This window comes from Siphateles boraxobius, unplaced genomic scaffold (assembly GCF_051911475.1).
Source record: "Siphateles boraxobius isolate OS27281-9 unplaced genomic scaffold, OSU_SipBor_1 6, whole genome shotgun sequence".
Lineage (NCBI taxonomy): Eukaryota > Metazoa > Chordata > Actinopteri > Cypriniformes > Leuciscidae > Siphateles > Siphateles boraxobius.
Window position 1 is genome coordinate 9299465 of NW_027509186.1, and position 24191 is coordinate 9323655.

A 24191-nucleotide genomic window follows, 5' to 3' on the forward strand; every position below is an offset into this window, starting at 1 on the left:
AAGAAAAAAAGTTTAACCGTTTTTTACTGTTAAAAACTCTTTTTAGACCCAAATCACACAAGTAAACCAACTAAAGAGTGCTTTCTCTGCTAAAGGGGGATCGAGAAGTTACTAAATTCACATTCTTTTTTCACCATGCACTGTGAATGATTACTTAGTATATCCAATAAAACTGTAAAAAGTACAATTGTTTGTGTGTTGTTAGTTTAGCCAGAACAGACCAAATTTTATGAGTAATCAATGCAGAAATGCAGTTATTTTCAAAAGGGTTCCTAAACACATTCTTGCCACTACAATTGAAGCAATAAAACTCACATACCTCATTTTCACATTTAATAATCCATGAACATTTTTTTTTGAAATACAATCAATAAATAGATTTGTAACACTGACAAGAAAAAAAAACTGTAACACCAAAGCAAGCCCAAATATACAATTATGGTACAAGTAATAAATAAACAATATTTTGATGGCATCAACTTATATCATACAGCTTAAACCAGTGTTTAGCTATTTGTTAGGAATGTTCACATGTCAGCATTTTCGAACTAAATGCAAATAAAACATTTTAATGTCATTAAACAACAACTTGCAAATTTACCACAGACTTGAACTGTTTAACGGAGCAGTGAATGGTATTTTTTCTAATTAAAAGAGTCACTGAGATAAGGCCAGAGGTGTTGAGCCCTGCTGCGGGGTTGAACACCTCTGGTTTAGGCCACTCATGAAAATCCAGTGACTGTGTATTGATGTTGATAAGAAGCGGTTAGTTTAACTGATAGCGTGTAGAACAATGGCCACCACCTTGTTGCAGACAACTAGCCAGCATGTGATTCCAACACCACCTGAGAAAAATCAAGAAAAAAACACTTTATAACACTATTTATCCAGATGGCATGTAAATCATGATTATATATACAGTGGATAGCATAAGTGAACACACCCATGCTAAAGTTGACTAAAAAGAGGAATCAAAAATACAATCATCTTTTGGAAGTTGATCTTAAAGCCTTAATTTAAAAAATGAGGAAAAACCCAACCTTTAAGGAGACCAATTTTCTTTGTGAATGAATAATGTATCATAAATAAATAAATGTTCTTCCTTAAAATACAGGTTGCGTGAGTCAGGACACCCCTATGTTAAATTCCCATAGAGTCAGGCAGATTTTTATTTTTAAAGGCCAGTTGTTTCATGGATCCAGGATAATATGCATCCTGATAAAGTTCCCTTGGCCTTAGGAATTAATAAAGCCCCACATCATCACATTCCCTTCACCATACCTAGAGATTGGCATGGGACACTTTCCAAAAGATCATCTCTCAATGCAAATCAAACCAGCTATTAGCCTAACTGAAATAACACCATGCCAATCTCTAGGTTTGGTGAAGGGAATGTGATGATGTGGGGCTTTTTTAATTCCAAAGGCCAAGGGAACTTTATTAATTTATGATACATTATTTATTCTCCTTAAAGGTTGGATTTTTCCTCATTTTTTAAATTAAAGGGGTGGTTGATTGCGATTTCACTTTTTTCATTTTAAATAGTGTGTAATGTTGCTGTTGGTGCATGAACAGTATATGCAAAGTTGCTGCACTGAAAGTTCAATGTAAGCAGAGATATCGTCTTTTAAAAATCAGGAAGTTTAATGCCTACAAAAACGACTCGAATGGGACTACAACGAGATACTCCCGGGTTTTATATGTAATTAACCCATAACCAACCCTCCCTCCGGAATATGCAAAAAAGGAGGCATGCCCATATTTCTGTGGCTTTGTTGAAGACAGAGTTATAGTGGAGAGCAGTAGCCATGCCGTCGAAAGTGTGTTATTTTCACCCAGCTGTCAGGTCTTCTGTGTTCGGGCTTCCTACGGACGCTGTAGTTCGTCAACAATGGCTACAATTTATGTTTGATTATGTTCCTGAATATTACAATCGTAATATAGCTCTCTGTGCTGCGCATTTTACGGATGTCAGCTTCCAGAATCTCCACAAATTCAATGCCGGATTCAACTGTTACTAAAACATGAAGCAGTTCCAACTTTAAAATCTGAGGCAGCAGTTGTTTGGCCACAACCTGTAAGTAAGACTTAATAATTTTAAATGTATTTGCATGTATAATTTCAGACGTAATGTTTTAGTTTTATCAAGGACGTAAACAAATGCCAGCGCTGGCTTTAGTAGCCACTTAGTTATGCTATTTCGTGTGTCTATGACAAACGCATACAAACATTTTGGACCTGAATTTGTAATTATGTACTAATTTTGTAAATGTATTTTCCATGTATACTTCATGACGTAATTTTTGATTTGATCAAGAACGTAAACCAATGCCAACGCTGTTTGTTTACAGTAGCCAGTTAGTTCGATGCTATTTTGTGTGTGTAAGACAAACGTGTACACCTAAAGAAAACGATACACTGAGTAAACTAAGTTTTGTGAATAGATAAACGGTTGTTCATTATAGCGATAAAACAATAACTTTAAAAAACGGTATTACTCTGTCATTTATTCAGTTATATTAAATGTTTAATCAGGAGAAAACCGTATCTCAAAAGCTATTAGCAGCAGTAGCATTTTCAAGTAACAGCGTATCGAAATTCTTATATAATAATAGTAGAATAATAATAATAAAATGTACCATTCAGAAACGTTTTGTAAGAGCCGTGGGGAGGTTCTGCTTGACTCTCTTCATTGCCTCTTTCTGGGTCTGATTCTGGCTCAAACTGATACGGCAGTAGGCTATTGACACTATTTACGTTTGACCGGAGCACATGCAGCTTTCGCCTGTAAAGGAAATGGGCGTGAAGTTTCCGACTACGTGCACTACGCAGTTTAGCCAATTACAACACACCGGCCCAACTAACCAATCTGAGCCCATTGCCTGTTTCTGAGGGAGTGGTTTCATAGAATCAGGAAGTCAACCGGTCGTTCAAATGACAGAGGAGAAAGCGGCTTACAATAAAGGTGAAATTTATGAAAAATAAGGCTTTTAAAAAAAAAACACACACTTGTTAAAAACAGACATGTTATATTGCACCCCATAAACACAATCATGCAAAGAAAAACAGCAGTAAACCACCCCTTTCAGACATTAAGATCAATTTCCAAAAGATGATTTTTTATTCCTCTTTGTAGTCAACTTTAGCATGGGTGTGTTCACTTATGCTAGGCACTGTAGATGTCACTTCGTTAAAGACTTTTTTAATCATTTTATCCCACCAAAGTGGCCATCAAATACCGTTGGTGACTGGGACATACCTGCAACTCCAGAAGGAAAGGCTACTAGTCTCTCCAGCGGAGCAATCCATTTACTGGGCACAACTGTGACCGGATCTGCGTAATACTTCAATATGAGTGAGATCATGACGACCGCCTAACAACAGACAGTAGAAAACAGAACAACATGCCATAATGAGAGAAATGCTCAAGTGCTGCATGCAGATACATCCATCATATTAACACTGTAAAGCCCGACATATGAAATAATAGTCTGAAAAAAATGCATTTCTTGAAATGGAAGAATTCATTCAACCTTTAGACGAAATCTAAAAATGTTTGCTTATTAATTCGTTGAGTATCTTCTATGAGACCTTTAAAACAGTATAGCACAGCAGACCACGAACATAAAATGCATAGAAATAGTAAATATCAGTTGTCACTCTACACGATTTTTTATAAAACATGATGTACGGGTAATCAAGTAAACCTTAGTTGACTCAGTCCAGAAAGTGGTCATCTAGAAATATTACGAACAATATAAAAATTATTCTTGTGTTTACCACTACAGAAAAAAGAATTGTAAAGTTTTCATAGCAAAAATAGGCATGGACCATGGTCTGAAGGTGGACGCTTTTACAATTATACTAAACGGCCTTTTACTTATATTGTGTACAGCAGGTTTATCAGCAAAGTTCATCAGGTTAAAATTTGCATATCAAATATGATACAGTAGGCTTCATGGGGTTAATACGCAAATTAAAATGCTCACCTGACAAATGTAAAATACAATATTCACAATCCATTTCATTTTGGCTTGTTGTGCAGTTCTTGATTTGACTGTAAAGAAGAAGAAAAAAACAAAGCATATAAACAAAACTCCTAAGAGAATTTCTATCTACTCAAGTTTTCCTCAAATCCAGTCCCAGAAGGCCACAACCCTGCATAGTTTTGGTCAAACCCAATACCTGTCCTTTTCTAGCAACTCTGAAGCCAAGCTGCTTTAGGCTTAGCAAAAAAGTGTAAAGCCGGGCACTTGTAAAACATAAGTGAATAAGACAGGGAAGTTAGTGAGGGAAGGGGATAAAAAAATATTTAAATACAGCCCATGTAATGTGATTGGTTACCAAGGCACACATGATCCAAGTTGGTCATTACACTTTCTCCAATGGTAGAGCCACAGAGCCAATAATAAGACCATCTCTGTCTGAAGAACTAGCTTCATTAGCGTTGGAGCTAAACTCTGCAGGGATTTGAGGAACCTGCTTTAAAACAAATAATTTATTCCCGTCCCGCTCCTTTAGAGCTACCTTCCATCAGTTTTCAGTTCAAACCCTGCTGTTATTATAAAGGTGCTCCTGAAGATCTTAATCGGCAGCTTCAGATGTGTTAGATCAGAGCTGAACTTTACAGAAACGTAGTTCTCCGGGAAGAAGATTGGGCACCCATGAGATGAAAGATTTTCACTATTTATTCATGTAAGTTTTGGTCTGTTTCTCATAGCACAAGAGTCATGTGAGCTACATTCAATGTGCATTTTTGTACTTCTGGAGGCCAACAGTGTGAATCACTGTCCAGGTTTACATGGTCAGGTTCTACAGATGTAGACAATGATCTACACACACATGGAGCAAAACTATTTTAGACTTTGGATGTCATATCTCACCCTCATGTACCTCGAAGCCCATAAGACTTGTATACACAAATGAATCAAGATTTCTGTTTCTCTTTTGAAAGTCCATTACAACAAACTTTTGACACCCTCAAATTCATATTCAGCAGTTATTTTTGATGCAGAGTTAAAATTTGATAAGCATATTAATTCTGTGGTTAGAGGTGGCTTCTTCCAATTAAGGAATATAGCGAAACTGAAACCTTTTCTGTCTTTTCATGATTTGGAAGTTGTTATGCATGCTTTTATTACGTCCAGACTGGACTATTGTAATTCATTGTACTATGGTATTTCTCATGCATCACTTTCACGTCTGCAGTTAGTACAAAATGCTGCCGCAAGGCTTTTAACCGGGACAAGAAAGTATGAGAGTATAACACCTGTACTAGCATCGCTTCATTGGCTTCCAGTCAAATTTAGGATTAGGTATAAGATTTTATTATTTGCTTTTAAGGGCTTACATGGGATGGCACCAAGTTACATTAGTGAACTTCTTCAGCAACATACATCCTCTAGGCCTTTAAGATCTGTACATAGGTTTCAGTTAACCACTCCAAAGTCTCGACTTAAATCAAAAGGAGACAGGGCCTTCTCTGTTGCAGCTCCCTGTTTATGGAACAGTCTACCCCTCCATGTAAGATCTTGTGCCACCCTTGATGCATTTAAATCTCTTTTAAAGACTTATCTCTTCTCTCTTGCTTTTGACTGTAATTAAATTCTTGCAATTGTTTTATACTTTGTTTTATAATCTTAGATAATATGTGTTGGGCTACATGTAAAGCACTTTGGCCAACGTGTGTTGTTTTTAAACGTGCTATATAAATAAATGTGATTTGATTTGATTTGATTCATGAAGACATTGTAAAATAAATCCATATGCCATCCAATACCAAGCTAAATGGATGTAATTAAGAAATCCAATAGCAAGCGATTTAATCAAGGTCTTCTGAAGAGACACAAACACTTTATATGATGAACAGAGTAAATGTAGTCTTTTTATTCTCATATAAACATCAATGCACATATGTAGATCACATCAAACATGGTAAAAATAAACTGAAACGTGCTTGCTTAATCCACAAGAACCATTTAAAGGGATAGTTCACCCAAAAATGTAAATTCTGTCAGTATTTACTCTCCCTCATTTTGTTCCAACGCCGTAAGAGCTTCGTTCATCTTCAGAACACAAATTAAGATATTTTTGATGAAATCTGTGAGCTGGATCACTCCTCCATAGGCTTCTAAGGGATTGAAACATGCCAGCCCCGAAAAGTTATTAAAGGGTTAGTTCACCCAAAAATGAAAATGATGTCATTAATGACTCACCCTCATGTCGCTCCAAGCCCGTAAGATGATGTCACATGGACTACTTTGATGATGTCTTTATTTCCTTTCTGGACAAGGACAGTATACCGTTCATACATTTTCAATGGAGGGACAAAAAGCTCTCGGACTAAATCTAAAATATCTTAAACTGTGTTCTGAAGATGAACGGAGGTCTTACGGGCTTGGAGCGACATGAGGGTGAGTCATTAATGACATCATTTTTGGGTGAACTAACCCTTTAAATACATCGTTAAAATAGTCCAAGTGACTACAGTGGCTCAATCTTAAGTTTATCAAGCGACGAGAATACTTTTTGTGCGCAAAAAAAAAAGACTTTATTTCAACTATTCATTTCCTTCTCTGTGGGCCTCGAGTCAGTTCACTAGTGTAATAGCGTAAGCTTCTGTTGTTGTTGTACGTCACACGCATCACACACATGACCAGCGTCGGCCAATAGTGAGCCTACGTGTGACGTAGCTCTGCGCAATCACACTACGTGAACTGACTCGAGGCCCACAGAGAAGGAAATGATTAGTTGAAATAAAGTCGTTATTTTTGCGCACAAAAAGTATTCTCGTCGCTTGATAAACTTAAGATTGAGCCACTGTAGTCACTTGGACTATTTCAACGATGTCTTTAATAACTTTTCGGGGCCTGCAAGTGTCAATCCCTGAAGAAGCCTATGGAGGAGTGATCCAGCTCTCAGATTTAATCAGAAATATCTTAATTCGTGTTCTGAAGATGAACGAAGGTCTTACGGGGTTGAACAACACGAGTGTGAGTAATTACTGACAGAATTTACATTTTTGGGTGAACTATCCCTTTAAATGTATCTTAATTAATTAATTATTTTATCATTATTACAGATATATAAATCACAAACATTTGGCCAAAATGTGCAGCCCTACAAACAAGCACAAGAAACCTGGATTTTACTTTAAATCACAAATGTTTATCAGAAAATGCAATTAGTTTTTATTCCACAAATAGAGTAGCCCTAGTATAAGTGATATTATCTCTTCAGGAGACTTGGATTAAACTACTAAATTCATGCATTTACAATATCAAAGGAGGGACAGAAATCTCTCAGGATTCATTCAAAGTCTCTTCACTGGTGTTTTGAAGATGAACAAGTCTTATGGGACTGGAACCAGTAATTGATAATGTTTTAATTTTTGGGTTAAACTAAACCTTTAACAAGTTATAACCATGCTTTACTCACATAGCTGTGGCTACACTAGACATGAAGGACAGCGACAGGCAGCAGCCGAGCCATTTGTCTTCCTTCATGAATACTGAAGCCGTTATCTGAAACCCACCTGCCATTTTCCACACTTGGCCTGAGACTTTGAATTCTCCACTGCCAAGTGAAGAAACTTTTGGCTCCTCAGTCCTTGCCCTGCTATAAAGTGGACAAGGGAAATCAAACAAACTAGCTCACCAAAGCAATTCTGGAAAGTTTCATGCTAGTTTGACTTTCATCAGAAGTGCCGCTGGCTGTAAACATCTTAACACTTTCTGCCCTTTGCTCCTTGTTTGCAATATATCAATATTACACAAGTTGCGACACAATTTGGCTGTTATGCGGGCTTCTTTCTGTGTTGTGCAGGTTAGAAAGCAATCATTAGCTTGTCACTTCATCTGCAATCTTGCTGCACATGCACCTATAAAGAAATCACAAAATAAAAACTTCATGAGGTTTTGTTTACCGAGAGTCTTCAGTTGATCAGTCATCTTGTTGATCTTGCGTTCCAGTCTAGCGTATCTGGCAAACTCGTCCATCATGTTGATGCTGGACAGCTCCATCCTCATGTTCTGGATCTCCGTCCTCATCTCAGTCTCCTGATCAGCATCTTTATGAAATATCTTCGACAGCTATGAGAACAAACACAAAATCTTATAATGTTACATGTGCTCATTCATTTTAGATGCATTTAAATGTACTCAAGGATTTTACACTGAATATCCCCAAAAAAGGGAATCAAAAGGGAGATTTATTGTTATTACTGATGAAGATCTAAGAAGGCTATGGAAGTTTGTTTTCGCCACAGAATAAAAACATTAAAAAGGCAATTGCAATGTTAATTCTGACTTTTTTCTATCAATTACGAGTTTATATCTCAGTTTTGACTTTTTTCCCCATCTCTCCATTAGCAAATTTATATCTCAGTTTTGATTTTTCCTTCGCAATTCAGAGTTTATATCTCAACGTTTTGACTTTTTTTCTCAGAATTATGAGTTTACATCTTAAAATTCAGTTTTATTTTCTGCCACAGACTAACAAAATAAAAAGGTAATTGCAACTTTTTATCTCACAGTTGACTTCTGTCACCCCTCACAGTTTATCATTATATCTCTATATCACTTTTTTTTTAATAATTATGATTTTATAATACAAAAATAATCTGAAAAAAAAAACAGACATTGCCATGTTTTGGATATGGTATGTTGTTTTTTGGACATGTATGGTACGAGCATGTTGGTGTAACGTTATTATTTACATGAAATATTAATAAATGATCATTCAGTATGTGTACAAGTAACATGGCATTGCCCAATTCATGAAAGAATGGCACTTTTTATTGGTTTGTGAAAATATTAATACTCCACATCAAACGTTTGTTTGGTCCTAGTACTACTGACCGCTAGTTGGTGATAATGAATGAGTTTTACTAAGTAAAAGCTAAAGAATGGTGGTAGTTTAACAGAGCAGCTTTTGTTCGCTGTGACTACATGAAGCTCCTGTAGGGGTAGCAGACATGCTGTAACACCGAGCATTATAATGGCGTCACATCACGACGAATATACTTTTGAAAATATAGATGTGCTTAAGCGTCCCTAAAGCCCTTTTGAATCAATACTTACAAATGAAGAAATGGATGGCAGGAGTGTTTTGACGAGGTTGCACAGAAACACACAGCTCAGTACAAGGAACCAGTTAAACCCGGCAGCCATTTTCTTTTCATCACCCTGATCCTCCCCCAATAATATAAACACTGCTTTTAACCGGTTCACGTTACATGTTTAACATATGTTTATATAATGTAAAAATATGCAACGGCATTAAACTACCTGAAAAGATAATGTTTATAAGACAAAAACGCTTTTTTTCTTTCTTAAGCGACGTGTTTCTTTAAATTCATTAAATTATCTGCAAAGCATAAATATATATAACCAATGCATTATGCAACTAATACTAAATATTTATGTACATGCTTACTGAAATAACAAATGCAGAAAGTGGCGCCTAAAGTACAGACACAAGCAAATCTGTGATTGACATCTCAACCTAACCACACGGGCACATTGCTTTGGTTTGAAATGTGGTTGCCAGGACGTTTCAGCCAATCACCGCTTAGAAGGGGCGGAGCGTAGCTCGCATCAGGTTAGTGCTATAGTGGAAAGAATATAGAAAAGGGAGATCCAATCCGGTTTCAGCTAGTTTCTGTTCCGATAGAACATTAATGCTTGGTTCAGTGTTTCCTAGACCTGGTTTTTACACTTTACTTACCAGTGCGTAAGCTATTTTAATTTATTTTCCTTTTTTTGTTCTAAAAGCACACAAGCTTTAAGCAGCCATGCCGAAAAGGAGCAAAGTAAGTTCAAAATTATTGGATATTTTATTCTGTTTTATAATGTGTGATTTTAAAAGCATGCAATAATTAAATATACACGTCGGTAGGACGCTTTGTGTAAAGTTATATGAGTGTTTACTGCATTGGTGCATGTTAATTCGTAATCTAGGGCAGGCGAGTCGGTGGCATGAATCTGGCGCCTTTTTACTTAGAGTGTGTCGACTGCGAGTAGATATTTATTTTTTGTTTATAAAAAAACCCACATTATAAAGCGCATTCTCGCTTAAACTTTTACATTATAGATGTAAAAAAAAACATAATGCAAAGTAATAATCACACAAAGGGGTGTAACCTCGTAATGTTTGGGCATGTTATTCCTTATGGAGAACAGCTTGTCCTGCAAATGTTTTCCTTTTAACTGCGGTGTTTTACGATCTTTATAACCATATACATGCGAATTAATGAAAGTTGTATGTTTGAGGACATCGTGAGGTCTTTGTTAGGCCTTTGTGTAACTGTAAATACATGTGTAACGTTAGTTGTGTACGAATCCATATGGTCCTCGAGTAACGTTAGGACACACACACACACACACACACCTTAGTCTTGAGTCATGGCTGCCTTACTAAACACGTTTCATGCCTTATATTCAAATAAGTTTGTAATCCCAGCAGGTTTATTTCATAACGAAGTATTTGCGTGACTGTATTTTTCATTTGACCATTGAAATGGACTTTGTAAAGTGCATTAAGAAAGTTTTCACCGACTTTATTCGCGTTTTATTTAACTACTAAAGGAAATGTCGACGCCAAAGCTGGTTTATGTTCACAAACTTAGGCGGAACGTGTCGATTTTAACGTGTTTGCACGTGGATTGTGCCTTGGAGGCGGAGCTAATGTTCCCCTCCTCCCTTCGACGCGGACATTTGTCGTTAAAAACTAAAAACACCGCTAATAGCGATAATAATACGCTCCGCAAATCTGCCGTAAATTAGCTTGCTGTCGTAAATTACACCTCCTGGTAGTTCTGTTTACTTTTTATTCTATTTCGCTGTGTCTTCTCGACGGATTTTACTCGTGCGATAAAGGAATTGGATTGAATGTATGACGCTGCACGGGACCCCTCCCCCACGTGCACTTTTAGATTACATAATTGCACATAACTTGAAGGGGGTGTGGAGGGTACGACACCTCCCCCTCAGTCAGCCATGTATGTACACATACTAACAGCTTGTGTTTCCTCTGCTACAGGCTAACAATGACACTGAAGCTGCTGGGGTGAGTCTCAGTCTATATTACTGGTACATGTGGAGGGTTCAACGGGGCTAAAAGAAAAGTGGCGTTTTCACTTCTCACATAGTGTATGATTGCAGAAAAAATATATACATGCTTGTATTGAACATTTATGGAGAACAAAACAAATATTTAGTTTAAAAAGTAAATATTCTGAAAGCATTGAAGGAGATCCCTAACAATTTAATATATATTTGCAGTGGTAAAATAAATAATATTTTATATATGATTAATATCACATTTAATATGATGGTTTCATTATAATTATGGTGATTTTTCTCTAAGGTGGACCCCCGATTAAAGCTGTGAAACAGCTTAAAAGTTTGTGTTTACATAAAATGTGTGTGTAATTATGAAATGTTTAAGATATTTAAGAAATATGTGCATGTATATATTGTATATGTATTTATTGATAATTTATATTATAAATAAAATATTTATTATTATAAATTGTTTTATTTATAAATAAAAAAAATCTTATAATCTTTGTATAATCTATATATACAAAATAATTATACACATGTGTAAACAAACTTATTTTGGATGTGATTAATCATTTCACAGCTCACACCCAACTATATATGATATTTCATGTCTGAGTGTAACCATGTCATGTCAACAAGTGGAAAACTCAGACAGATATTTGCTATCATGTTTTTTTGTATTGTGCCTTTTACCCCAAATACCATACTTTTAAATATTCTTCCATTATTAAAAAACTGTTGCTTTAATTACCTTGAACAAAACTGAAAATCATAAAGAAGATCTTTGTCACAAAATATATTCAATAATTTTAGCGAATCTCAGTTGCTACTTAAATCTACAACATTTGTTTTTTCCAAATCATTGAATATTAGATCAAAATTGGAGCCAAATCAGCTTTGTGTCAAGGATCAGATAAATGTCCATGTGCATCTTGAAAAGCGGGTGTTTTGGAAAGTGCTGTGGCAAGTTTTTGTGCCATCTAGTGGTTTGGAGGAAAATGTGCCTTTAGCCCCGTTGAACCCTATAACACAGTTTTACATACAACTCTGATACTTAATGTCTGTTCTTTTTTATTGCCTTCCCATCTTCTCCTCATCCAACAATCACACAGCCCAAAAGACGGTCTGAGAGACTTCAAGGAGTAAGTTGGTTTTGTCAGTCCCCCCGATTTCATATTCACACAATTCCCTTTCCGTGATGCCCATGGCTTACGCTGACTTCTGTTTTACAGAAACCCCAAACGACAAAGTCTGAACCCAAGGCCAAGCCAAAGGTAAATCAGTTACGGAAACCAGCTTTATTACTCTCAATGAATGTTATGGGCAGTAGCTCAACCGTGTATTTTCTGTAACATCACAGAAGGCACCTGCAAGGGGCAAGAAGACCAAGGATGTAGAAAAGACCAAACCAGAGGAGAAGAAAGAGGACGCAAAGCCCGAGGAGGAAACTCCAGCGGAGAACGGAGAGACCAAAGCTGATGAAGTGAGTCCATTTCTAATGAACCCATCCCACTGAGGTCCTGTATGATCTTGCCTGCTCGTTAGTGCTAGAGAATATATGCCAGTTAGGGTTTTATCTGTGGCTAAGTTTATTTGTTTGTGTGTGTGTGTGTGTTACAGGAGGACAATGGAGACGAAGAAGGCGAGGAGGCCGACCAGAAAGAGGGAGCTGCTAAATAACGTAGATTACATTTCACCAGAGCTCCAATACCTCTTTTCTTGTACAATACAGAGGAATATTTTTATTGACTATTTTCTAAAAAACAAAACCACAAAAAAAAGGGCAGGTTTTTAGTAGTTCAATATTAGAAGCTCATTTTATAGATGACTTTCAAGAGAAAAGCCTTAGAAGAGGGATTCCATCTTTTCCCACTCCTGTTTTTCCTGAAGAAGATTTGTAGTCATGAAACAACTTATGACTACTTCTTGTTATTATTTTATTTTTCTGACTCTGTTTTGTTTTTAAAGAAGTGAGGGGAGCGGAACAGGTTGCAACAGATGATGTGATTGTGCCATTTTTAAAACTTTAAAAATGAAATTTCTTGAAACTGGGAGTGTTTGCCTGAGACACTAACATTCCATAGGCAATGTGATGGACGTCTGTGTGTAGCCCGTATTGTATGGGATGGGGTCTTTGTTTTATGGTTTGTTTGATTTTATTGTAAGCTGTATTCTATAAATTGAAACCTCTTTATTCAAACCGTTTTATGAATCAACCGCTTTGAATAATGATCCTGCTCACTAGTACTGGAACACTCATCAGATTTGTGTTTTACATTGACTTTTGTCTCTGTGTGGTGATAGCATTGCAATAACGTTGTTGTATAGCTGCTGTGAAAAGATTTTCATAATTTCTATATGCAGTATGTGATGGTACTTTAAGAGGATGGAAATTGGAATCGTGTGTTAGCAAAGCTAATAACAGAGCTGTGTTACAGTGTTAAACATGCAGGTTGTAGCTTATGTTATAAGAATTACTGTAATTTCTTTCACGTGAACATGCCAGCAGTAGCTATGTCACTCAAGGTTTTTAGGTGAAATGTACAGTTTCTTTTTTATTTCCTTTTTTATGTAGTGGTCTCTGTAATGAGTGGTATGATATGCCAATAAAATGGGTGTTATTTCACCATGTTTTTTTGCCCTACTGTTTTCCTTTCTATGATATGGAACAAAAGATTCGATATCCTACAGATTAAATCCAGGTGAAAAGGAATAGCTATAAAAGTAATTATTTATTGACATTGTCTTGCATTTTAAATGTCTGTATAAATAGTTTTGGTGTAGTATTTCATATTCTATCGTTGCCTAGAAATTGCTCTTTGGGAGCTTATATGAATATGTAAATCCTGGAAATTAATTTGTCCAAATGTGGGAGCCCTTCAGTCTAATGTCTATAAAATAATTTGACATTTAGATATTTGGAAATAAATCTGAATACAGACCTGATTCTAAACTCTAATATCTATTATAAACTCTTCATTGATGAAGCTGGGACTGGGAATCCTTATTTCACTGTTCTGCATTGTAAATGTTTTCAAACATAACCACTTAATATCTGTGTGTGGTCTGCATTGCCACTGGTTGATTTTTATTTGAAGAAAAAGAAGAAAATGACCCCATTATATGACTTTAAATTCATTTTAATGGGAATTTCTAGGTGTGTGTGTGGGGATGTTCTATGGTCTCATCTCTTCATTTGTGTGTGTGTTCTAGATTGTGCCAGGTTTTATATATATATATATACTGTAAAAAACAACAACAACATTTTCCCCATTTTCCATTCATTCTTATGGGGGTCGAATTGACCAGAGGCATTCTGCAAGGAGAGAATTTGATTTCTATTACAACCACAACAAATCCTTGAATTCAGTCTATATGTGTGTTTAAATTTCAAATGTGACAAAACTGAAAAGGTCTTGTCCCACTGCTATGAACACTTCATTTTTTAAATTTCAGAGCCAGAAGCACACATCAGAAAAGTGCGGGTTGTATTCATTGTTGAGTCTAATCAGGGTTTCTTATGTTTTCTGTGATAAGGAAAACATAATTTAGGAATTAGGGTCTACATTTTTGGAAGCTTTTATTTTAGTGTCTTAAAGGTCAGGCTGAAAGTATGTGACAAATATTCATAAACACGTCCGGACGACAGCATTGTTATCATCATTTAATCAACACTTCGCACTAGCTATGTATTTTGTTCTCACGCACTAGCTCATATTAAAATACAACATTATACTAAAAATATAACTACAGAGTTTCACTATACATTGGGTCCATAAATATGTGGACATTCAAGATGCATTTAAAATTTCACCAAATATAAAAGCAAGTGGCATCTGCAAACAAATTAAACCTCAGAATTATGTGTTTTAACCACATAATGTGATTTAAGTGGATGTTTGTCAGTCTGTTTCCTCAAGTACTCGTAGCAGAGGAATTGCAGGTGTAGTTCTACCCAGTAACAAAGGACAAAGTGTGACTGACAACCAGAATGTCTCCAAATCTGAACTATTTTATTTCTATAGCACTTTTCACAATCTTCTGTTGTTTCAAAGCAGTTTTACAGCAAATCACAATGTTAATGTAATATCTATGAAGATAAGTGCCTTAAATGTGCCTTATAGTCACATATAACAGATTACTGCTGGGTTTACATATAGTTTACATTTTGCAATGATATAAACAATCAAGAAGTTGAGATTTGGCATATATAGTTTATCGCTTTACATGAAAGTGCTGTCTGTATGTGGGTAAAGTTGGATATACTTATACATCCAACTTTATATATCTGTGCAATAATAATATAGTTATAAACAATATGAATGATTATGATCAGCGATAGGAGCTGTATCATCTTTTATCATTTAAAACCTAACAAGCTTATTTTGTAAAATGTTTTGCATGAATAGCATGCTTGCTCTCTTGAAAATAAGTCACTTGATTTGATGTTTTGTTTTTCATGTATAGACACTGATACATTTGAAACGTATGCAACAGCTTTTTTATTTTAAAAAAATCAGAAGACAAAAGATCCAAAGGTTTGGTCTATTATTGCATTGTTCTACCTCAGACTCGGTGCTGTTTCTGTCAGTGGGCATATGTGTGTGTAAATCTGTGTGGTAATTCGCCACATTTAATATAATATACATCACGTAATCCCGCAAGCATGTAATAATAAGTAGGGGTGGTGAATATTAGTCGTTTGCATATCTTTAAATATTCAAACCATCAGGTTCTCTGACTGTTTTACAGACAAAAGATAAACGGTTTCTACTGTCGCCATTCAACGTGACGTCACGAACGAGCCGCTCGACCTTCTTCGAACAGGAACGCGCGTTTTCGTCGTTCTTCGAGTGAAAGGTTTGCTTTTAAGGGCACGACAATAAACGTTTCGACATGAACATTGAACGTTTGTGTTTTTAAACCTCCGCGTGGCTTCTGTTTTGCTGAATGAGAAGACGAGCTGTTGAACCCCCTCCCCCTGTTTCCGGTCCTCAACCGGAAGTAGCTATGATGAGCTCAGGCCTCATACTTCCAATGGCGACCGAAAACTGGCCGAACAGTAAGCGGGAGCAATCGTGGAGGGGAACGAAGCGTACGATCGACATTAAATAATTATATAATTTGCAAACTACACATAAAGTTCGTCTCCTAATACCCTATTCTTTGAGCTATGGCCGATACTGCAGCCAGAAATGGGAGTATTTCGCCTCTTGAATCGGGTAAGCCACAAAAAGTAGTATTTAGGAATATTAATAACAGGTACTTTTATAGCTTCTGTGTCGTAAATCCAATAATAAACGGTGTCCTTTCGCAGAGTTATATTACTTGATATCGCGGTATTTGAGCACGGGGCCGTGTCGGAAAGCGGCCGAGGTGAGTGTACTTCAGTCGTCGAGACTTTAATGCGAGAATTGTGTTTTTTATACGATGCTCGTGTTGAACTGAGCTCATTCTCATCTGTTGCAGGCTCTTGTGTGTGAGCTGGAGGAAAACCAGGTGTGTTGCTCGAGTAGTTCATGTCCATCAGTCTGTGTGTTTGGCTCCCTCTTGGATTGAAACATGGATTCGGCGATATGCTACTTATCATTATCTCTTGCCTTGAACTTTGTTTACATTTTCCGCTAATGTTATTATTAAGACAACTTGGCGTGAGTCTTTCTTTTCGCATTTCTCATTGACCCGGCTTATTTTATTTTTTGATAGCTCCTTCCACGTCGGTTGGATTGGGAAGGAAATGAACACCCACGATCTTATGAAGATTTGGTAAGTGTTTTGATTTTGTTTTCTGGAGCATGTGCATGGTGTTTGTTTAATTCTCACACGTGTGTGTTTTGTGACCGAATTGTGCTCGACTTTAAATGACAGGCATTTGAATTATAACCTTCCGTTTTGTTATACATGCGTAATATATTTGACAACTTTGATTTTGATCGTATAGCGTTATTATTACGAGCATTTCTTGGGGGTTCTCTATGTTTTGACTGCTTCCCTATTATTTAGTGCTGTATTGCAGTTAGGGTGGGGCCTCGTCGGGTTGTGGCACGTCACGATATTAAATCGTCCAATCAGATATCAGGATTCGCTGTCGGCTTTTTATTTTGCATGTGACCTGCGCTCTGATTGGCAGATAAAGGGACATGATTTGCATAAACTCCCTGCACTCAGCCGCATGAGACAGGCTTTTATTTATGTTTTCCTGACGGGTCGCGACCACAGTCAGTTACCTTAACCGTTTAAATTGAAATAATTTAATAAGACAGCTACTTAAAATTAGAATTTAGTTATCTTCTTGATTGGATAAAAGCACATTGAGAAGCTAGAAATTAGATGCATCTACTAAAAAAAGAAGACATAGGAAAAATGGGATTACCTAAAGTGCAAAAAAGAGCAATTATACTTAGTGTTAAGGACAGGTATTGCTATTACAAATAATTAAATATAGATTTTTTTTGTATTTTGGTCCCACTTTATATAGTTTAATATGTAGTGTACTAAGATTTAGATTAATCATTTGATATAATGCACTTATTGTGTACATGTTTTTAAACATTGTACTTGTATTTAAAGTACAAGTATATGTCCATATGATTACATCTGTAAATACTTTCTGTAATTACATCTATAATTACACTGTTGACCCTTCCCTTCCCTTTTAACCCACTCTTATTAAACCTACCCACACCAGCAAACCTGTCCGTACCCAAACCAGCAAACCTTTCCTGTATCTGCCTCAGTAGCAGCACAAGTGGGTTTTTTTTTTCAATGCAACATCAATACAATAAGTGCGTTGTACTTAACAAATCATTTTTTATTTTTGAAAGTACATGGTAGTTAAAGACACCTAATATATAGTGGCCACCTTTTTTTTTTCATTTTGAAATGCATGTCATTAGTAAACGTGACAGAAATAAACTAAGCGACTTTATTGCATCCACAATGTTGTAAAGATCTTTTGTTCTTTGTTAGGTTGCTGCCAACAGACATATCGCACCAGATCACCTTTTGCAGATATGCAAGCAGATCGGTCCGATTCTGGACCGAGAGGTCCCGTCTGGTGTGCCAGGAGTTCACTCACTCCTGGGGGCCGGGAAACACTCTTTACTGCGACGGTCAAAAGGTGAGATCAGGCTGAGCTTTCAACCGCATTGGCTTTGGTGTGAGTCTGTCAGCTATTCAAGTCTAAATGTCACCACCACCTCTCTAGACTGCAGCAGCAGATGGAAATCCTCCACGTTCGCGGCCCTTCATAGAGGGAGACCACCAGAGAGGCCTTTAAGCTGCAGGGATGCCAATATTGGTGAGTACCTTCAGTTATTCACCTGTAACGAAAAGTTCTTGCCATGGCTAAATTTTCACTGACTCAGAGGGAAAAAAAAGGTTGCTTTGTTTCTTTTATTGGCATGAAATGGAAGTTGCAAACATGTTTTCTTCCCTGTTGTGATGCATATGCTTGAGTGAAACAGTAGGGCAGGATTTAATTGTGTCCGTCGGGAATTGTTTGGATAGTTGTTGTTTGCTCACGCAGAGCACGTCATTAGAGAAGAGATGCTGTTGCGAGGGGGAGGGAAAGGTTTTATTTTTCCTTAGCTGTTTTGTTTTGCAAGGGTACATGAATTAAAAAAGTAGTGATGTGCCTGGATTAATTACTTGTAATAAACACTACAATATTCCATAAAAATAAGAATAGCCATTTTTGATTTGCATGGTGAATTTAACTTATTTTCCGCCCTTAAAAGCAAGTTATTTGTTTAATAAGATTAGAGCAGCCCACGACTAAAGATTTTCCTACTCCTAGTTCATTTAAGCCATTAGTCTGTGGATAAATACTAAACCATAATAATGAGCATTGAAATAGAAATCATGAAGTGCTCTAGCGTGCATAAAGCTTGCCGGAGTGACACTGACAAACATTGCACAAACTTGTTGAGATCAGAATGCAAACAAAATAAATAACTTATAAATAACAGACTTATCTTATTTAACAATAATATTTTTAAAATGTAGGGCATAAAAAAAACAAATAAATAAATTAAAAGAGAAAAATCAATGCAAACATAATCAGGCCGATGAACAAGTAGCCTTAACATGGAATGAAAACAGTTTTCCAGAGGTTAAGAACACAAACATTATATTATATAAAATGAATAAATAAAATATAGCAATCTGAAACACTACAACAATATGGACAATTAGGCTATACCTAAACTTACTAAATTAATGTTGATATTTAAAGTCCCCTTGTTGTCAATAATTGTATCCCTTAAAACTCGTAGTTGATCAACAAAATTACATATTTAAATGTTTTTTCCTTGAAAAAAAATTCTTCTTGCCTTAACACAGCTTGAATGTAACTCTACACCCTTGCCTCATTTAGTATACGCGGTTCTATTGATATGCAAATGAGCCCCGCCTCCACTCACTCACTCAGCTCAGATGTTTTCACGTTTTTCCATTACCAAAACAATTTGTGAAAATCCACGTAAAACATTCTCCTACATTTTTGTGAATTTACGTGCTAAATAAGTAATAAAACCACTAGTTAAAAACCAGTATTAGTATTTTTATGCATGGATTGGTTGTCAGAGATGCTCTCATATATAGGAAGTGGGGAAAAATAAACATTAGTACACCCTCATAAATTGGGAATGAAGAAAAAAGGATTCTGCGTTAATGGCCTCCATTTTAATGCATCGTGTCTCACGCAATGAACGTTGATGTAAGATGATTAAACTTGACCCAGGAAACTGAATTAATGGCATAAATGTAGCACTGGCCTGTTGACTCTTTCCTCTCACTTTGGCTCATAGCCATCCCTGATCCACGTTTAATGCATTTTGAGTGGTCTTGGCAAACTTGGAGAAATGCAATGTCTCTGTCACTGTAGTGGAGGTGTGTCGAGGCAGAGAGCTCACCGGAGCTCAGCGCTTCAGCTCCATCAACCCTGTCAGCAATTATCAGCACATGAGGATGCACAGGAGGATCCTGGGACATCTCTCGGCCGTGTACTGCATCGCCTTTGATCGAACGGGTTCCAGAATTTTTACGGTGAGCGTCACAAATCTCTTGTGGTACTCAGCTCTGTGTCTTTGAAGTCCCACGCTTGACCCTGTTCGTTTCCTGACCCGCAGGGTTCAGACGATGCCTTGGTGAAGATCTGGTCCTCCTTTGACGGGAGTCTTCACTCCACTCTCAGAGGACATTACGCTGAGATATCAGACCTCGCCGTTAACTTTGAGAATACCCTTATTGCAGCCGGGAGCTGCGACAAATCCATTCGAGTCTGGTGCCTTCGTACTTGTGCCCCAGTGGCGGTCCTGCAGGGCCACAGTGGATCTATTACCTCTTTACAGGTGAGGGCGCTGTATGAATTATCATGTGATATCACCATTTAAGTTTGTTAACGATTAAAATGTCTTCAGGATCTGCCTTTGAGGAGAGATTGTAGTATCGTGCCACAGTGCACATTCATTCAGTTCAGTTCTGGCACCCACGTCCCAACATGCTGTACCACGGCACGTACATTTACATAGCTTTTTAAGAGTAAAGCTCACATGACATAGCAGTTCTTCGTCATCATTAGGGTTGGAATAACTTTGTAACTATATTTGTAATGGGTATTTTATTTATAAAGTGCAGTGTTTTACATTTGATTAGTTTTTGTACCTGAAAATCTTAAACCAATGTTTATTTCAATCATAGATTTATTCAGTTTTATCAATTTGTTGCGATTTGTTCTTTTTTTATTACTGAGTGTTTACTTGTCTTTAATAACGCTTGACATTTATATTAGTTAGGCTAGGCCTTGTTGTTTTTAAACCGCAGGCAAGCGTCCTTGTGTAAGTGTTCTTTAGCCTGTTGATTTTTGTTCATGATATTCAGCTACAATTAAATGTTTTGCAATAAGACTAAATGTGAATGATATCTAAGGTTTTTTTGTACCTTATCGGAATCGATAAGAATCAGAATTGATAAGCAGTGTGTATCATAACACATACACTATGGGTCAAAAGTTTGGAATAATTCATGTTTTTGAAAGAAGTCACTTATGCTCACCAAGGCTGCGTTGATGAAAAATAGAATAAAAACAGTAATATTGTGAAATATTACTTCAGTTTGAAATAGGCCTACTGTTTTCTATTTGAATATGTTATAAAATGTAATTTATTCCTCTGATGCAAAGCTAAATTTTTAGCATCATTACTCCAGCCTTCAGTGGCTACATTTACATGCAACCACATAATCCGTAAGTGATCAGATTGAAGGCTCAATCACACTGAAAAGCCTTCATGTAAACACCTTAATCGATACGATTGAGCTCGATCCGAACGGAACTTCGATCGGACTGAAAGGGGGGTGTTATTCCTATTCTAATCCGATCGAGAGAACAGGTAAACACTTGATCGGATTGAAAACGGAAACTGAAAGGACTGCGAATAGGGCTGGGTATCGAGTTCGGTACTCTTTAGGTACCGACCGAATTGCCTCGATACTACAGAGTATCGAAACATGTCTTGTTTTTCGGTACCTAAGTGGTTAATCTCGTCAACGTAAGTGAAACAATAATCATGCAGCATGATTGGCTGTGGCGGAAAAACACTAGTTTACGCGCTTGCCCAGAGACGTGCGTGTGTGTGTGTGTGTGTGTGTGTGTAAGCAAGCGTCCCAACCCAGATATAGAAAATATGTGGAAATGATCAAAAGTGTGCATGTACCAGACTCAATGCCAGATGCACGCTGTGCAATATTTTCTACAAGATAATTGCTGCCAAGACCGGCAACACGGTAAATCTGATAAGGCACTTAAAAGCGCACAGAATCCACTTGAGAGAGGAAAGTTTATCCGTCTTCGACTGCAAGAACTGGAGCGCGTCACAAATGAACCGAAACTCAGCGTATAGGATACTTGCCTCACAGACATGAGAAATAGTCCTATAGACTGTCAAAATATGTCTACTTTTAAACGAAACAATTAGAAATACATAGTTTATGTAATCCATATAGGCGCACGTCTTCACTACTGCAGGAATGACGAGTCAGCATCGCAATATTCGTCTTTGCAGCCAACACTCTCAGTAAACACTTGTTTATTAATAAACAATTAAAATATCTCCTTGCTATTGTTTCCCGACACATCCATAGTCATTAGGCTACTTTTGCCAGTGCTTTGCGCAAGCTTCATGTGTGCTGAGCTCGCGGCGTATATACCGTACCCCAGTTGCCTATATTTAATTCAATTCACATTTATTTGTATAGCATTTTTCACAATATATATCGTTTCAAAGCAGCTTTACATAAAACGCATGTCTAGATTACAATTTTGAGTGATCTGTTATTAGAGGTGACTGTGTAATGCATTTCAATTACATTTTTCATTTAGTTTCATTGTTAAACAATGCATTAAGTTAAGGCAGAAACAATTAGCTGATTGAAGTAAACAATACAAGTTGTTAAATCATTAGGAAACACAGAATACTTTAGCACTGGTGCTTTTTTACAGACTCAAAATACGAGTGTAAAAAAGTCAAACTGAAAAAATAAAATTTTTTTTTTAGGTAATGTTATATTGTTAAAACTGGTTTCATAAAATTGGTATTGAAAAAAGTATCGTTCAGGAACCGGTACCGAAAATTTTGTTACGATACCCAGCCCTAACTGCGCATGTGCAATGCCGTTGAAATAGCGTAATGACGTATGACGCGCTGAACGAGCTGTTCTTCATGTTGAATAAAGTGTCATATAAATGACTGTCCCCTCGTTCTAAAATTCTCCCTCAGCGTCTGTGAAGTGGAGCAGGACAACGGCCCACCAGTCCTTCGGATTCATCAATCGGAATGAATTCAGTCCGATTGAAACAAAAGTTGTGCATGTAAACGTTGCCAGTGTCACATGATCCTTTAGAATTCTTGCTCATTTAAGGTTTTAGTCATCAGCCCACTCATAATCGTGTTAAATAATCTGTATTACAATATACAACAGAATAAACGTAATTATGATTTTTGCCATAATTAAGAAAAGAATCGTTCCATCTAGGAGATCGTGTTCTCGGTAGAAGATTACCCTTAAATCCAATTTATACTTCTGCGGCGGACCCTCGACATAGCTATGTCGTAGGCTGTGTGTAGCCCGCGTACCCTGATGTGCACCTCTCCAAAAACGTAACAACGCATCAATTCTACGCGGACGCAAGCGTTGTGATTGGTCTGCTAGAACCGCTCCCTCGGGTTTCACATGCTCTCTCAACGCGGACAACGACGCAGAAGTATAAATGAAAACCAACCAATAGCGTAGAGGCTCCGACGCAGAAGTATAAATCAGCCTTTAATGATAAAGCGCACAGATCATTTCATGTGTTTGAATGCTGCTTATACAGGCATGTTGTTCGCTTGCTCTAACAGGTGTTTCTACTTCCTCTTTCCCCTCGCAGTTCTCTCCATTTGTCAAGGGCTCCAAAAGGTACATGGTGTCCACAGGAACTGATGCAACGGTGTGTTTCTGGCAGTGGGATGTGAACAATAACGGTTTCAGGTGAGGGTTATTCAAGTTAGAATGAAAATATGAGAAGCCAGTCAGAGACTGATGTTCATTCTTCTTTCGTTCCTTTAATGTTCACCAGTGAGCGTCCACACAAATTCACCGAGAAGCCTCGGCCTGGTGTCCAGACGGTCTGCTCTTCCTTCAGCCCTGGTGAGAGGGCCGAGTGTTTGAACTAATGCTGGAGGGGGTTTTCTCTCTCTCTTCACGTGTGTGTGTGTGTGTGTTTATGTAAGGCTTTTTCAGTGTGCATTTGTTTCTCTTTACACAGGTGGCATGTTCCTTGCAACAGGAAGCACAGATGATGTCATCAGGATATACTACCTGGGCAGTGGCTGTCCTGAAAAACTAGCTGAGCTTGACTCGCACACAGTAAGAACGCCCAGTTTTTAGGAACGGTTCAATAATCAGCAGAGTTTTAGGGAATATCTCATATGGTGTGTCCTGATTCACAATACTCTGTTTCATTTGTAGGACAAGGTGGACAGTATTCAGTTCTGTCATTCAGGAGAGAGGTAATATTGGTGGTTTAATAAAACCAATGTTTTTTTTGTCTTGTTTTTTTGGCAGAAACTGTTTTGGAGGGCCGAA

The 24191-nt window shown here is 37.2% G+C and overlaps 3 protein-coding genes across 4 annotated transcripts in view; 2 read left to right on the forward strand and 1 right to left on the reverse strand.

Annotated features, from left to right (window-relative positions):
* Nucleotides 1–319: 319 nt before the first annotated feature.
* Nucleotides 320–9506, reverse strand: get1 (guided entry of tail-anchored proteins factor 1). 2 transcript variants are annotated; one of them, XM_077207640.1, is made up of 6 exons: nt 9288–9506; nt 9081–9185; nt 7925–8090; nt 3990–4057; nt 3260–3374; nt 320–845 (listed from the first exon to the last, which is right to left on the reverse strand). In XM_077207640.1, exons 2-6 carry the CDS (start codon nt 9168–9170, stop codon nt 772–774), a joined length of 513 nt encoding a protein of 170 aa, XP_077063755.1. In that variant the 5' UTR covers nt 9171–9185; nt 9288–9506; the 3' UTR covers nt 320–771. The 2 variants fall into 2 exon arrangements, with proteins under 2 accessions (XP_077063755.1, XP_077063753.1); XM_077207638.1 differs by having other exon boundaries at nt 9081–9506.
* An 80-nt stretch (nt 9507–9586) lies between these two features.
* On the forward strand, nt 9587–13697 carry hmgn1a (high mobility group nucleosome binding domain 1a). The gene is made up of 6 exons (XM_077207641.1): nt 9587–9811; nt 11041–11067; nt 12179–12208; nt 12299–12340; nt 12427–12549; nt 12687–13697. The coding sequence occupies exons 1-6, from the start codon at nt 9794–9796 to the stop codon at nt 12744–12746; spliced, it is 300 nt and encodes a 99-aa protein (XP_077063756.1). The 5' UTR covers nt 9587–9793; the 3' UTR covers nt 12747–13697.
* A 2365-nt stretch (nt 13698–16062) lies between these two features.
* Nucleotides 16063–24191, forward strand: part of brwd1 (bromodomain and WD repeat domain containing 1) — a 35682-nt gene continuing 27553 nt past the window's right edge. Inside the window, exons 1-12 of the mRNA XM_077207642.1 lie at nt 16063–16288; nt 16384–16442; nt 16536–16565; nt 16773–16832; nt 18036–18186; nt 18274–18366; nt 19954–20114; nt 20198–20419; nt 23494–23594; nt 23683–23753; nt 23872–23972; nt 24075–24115. Of these exons, the coding sequence (XP_077063757.1) occupies nt 16240–16288; nt 16384–16442; nt 16536–16565; nt 16773–16832; nt 18036–18186; nt 18274–18366; nt 19954–20114; nt 20198–20419; nt 23494–23594; nt 23683–23753; nt 23872–23972; nt 24075–24115 (1139 nt within the window). The 5' untranslated portion in view covers nt 16063–16239. The remainder of the gene's footprint in view (nt 16289–16383; nt 16443–16535; nt 16566–16772; nt 16833–18035; nt 18187–18273; nt 18367–19953; nt 20115–20197; nt 20420–23493; nt 23595–23682; nt 23754–23871; nt 23973–24074; nt 24116–24191) is intronic.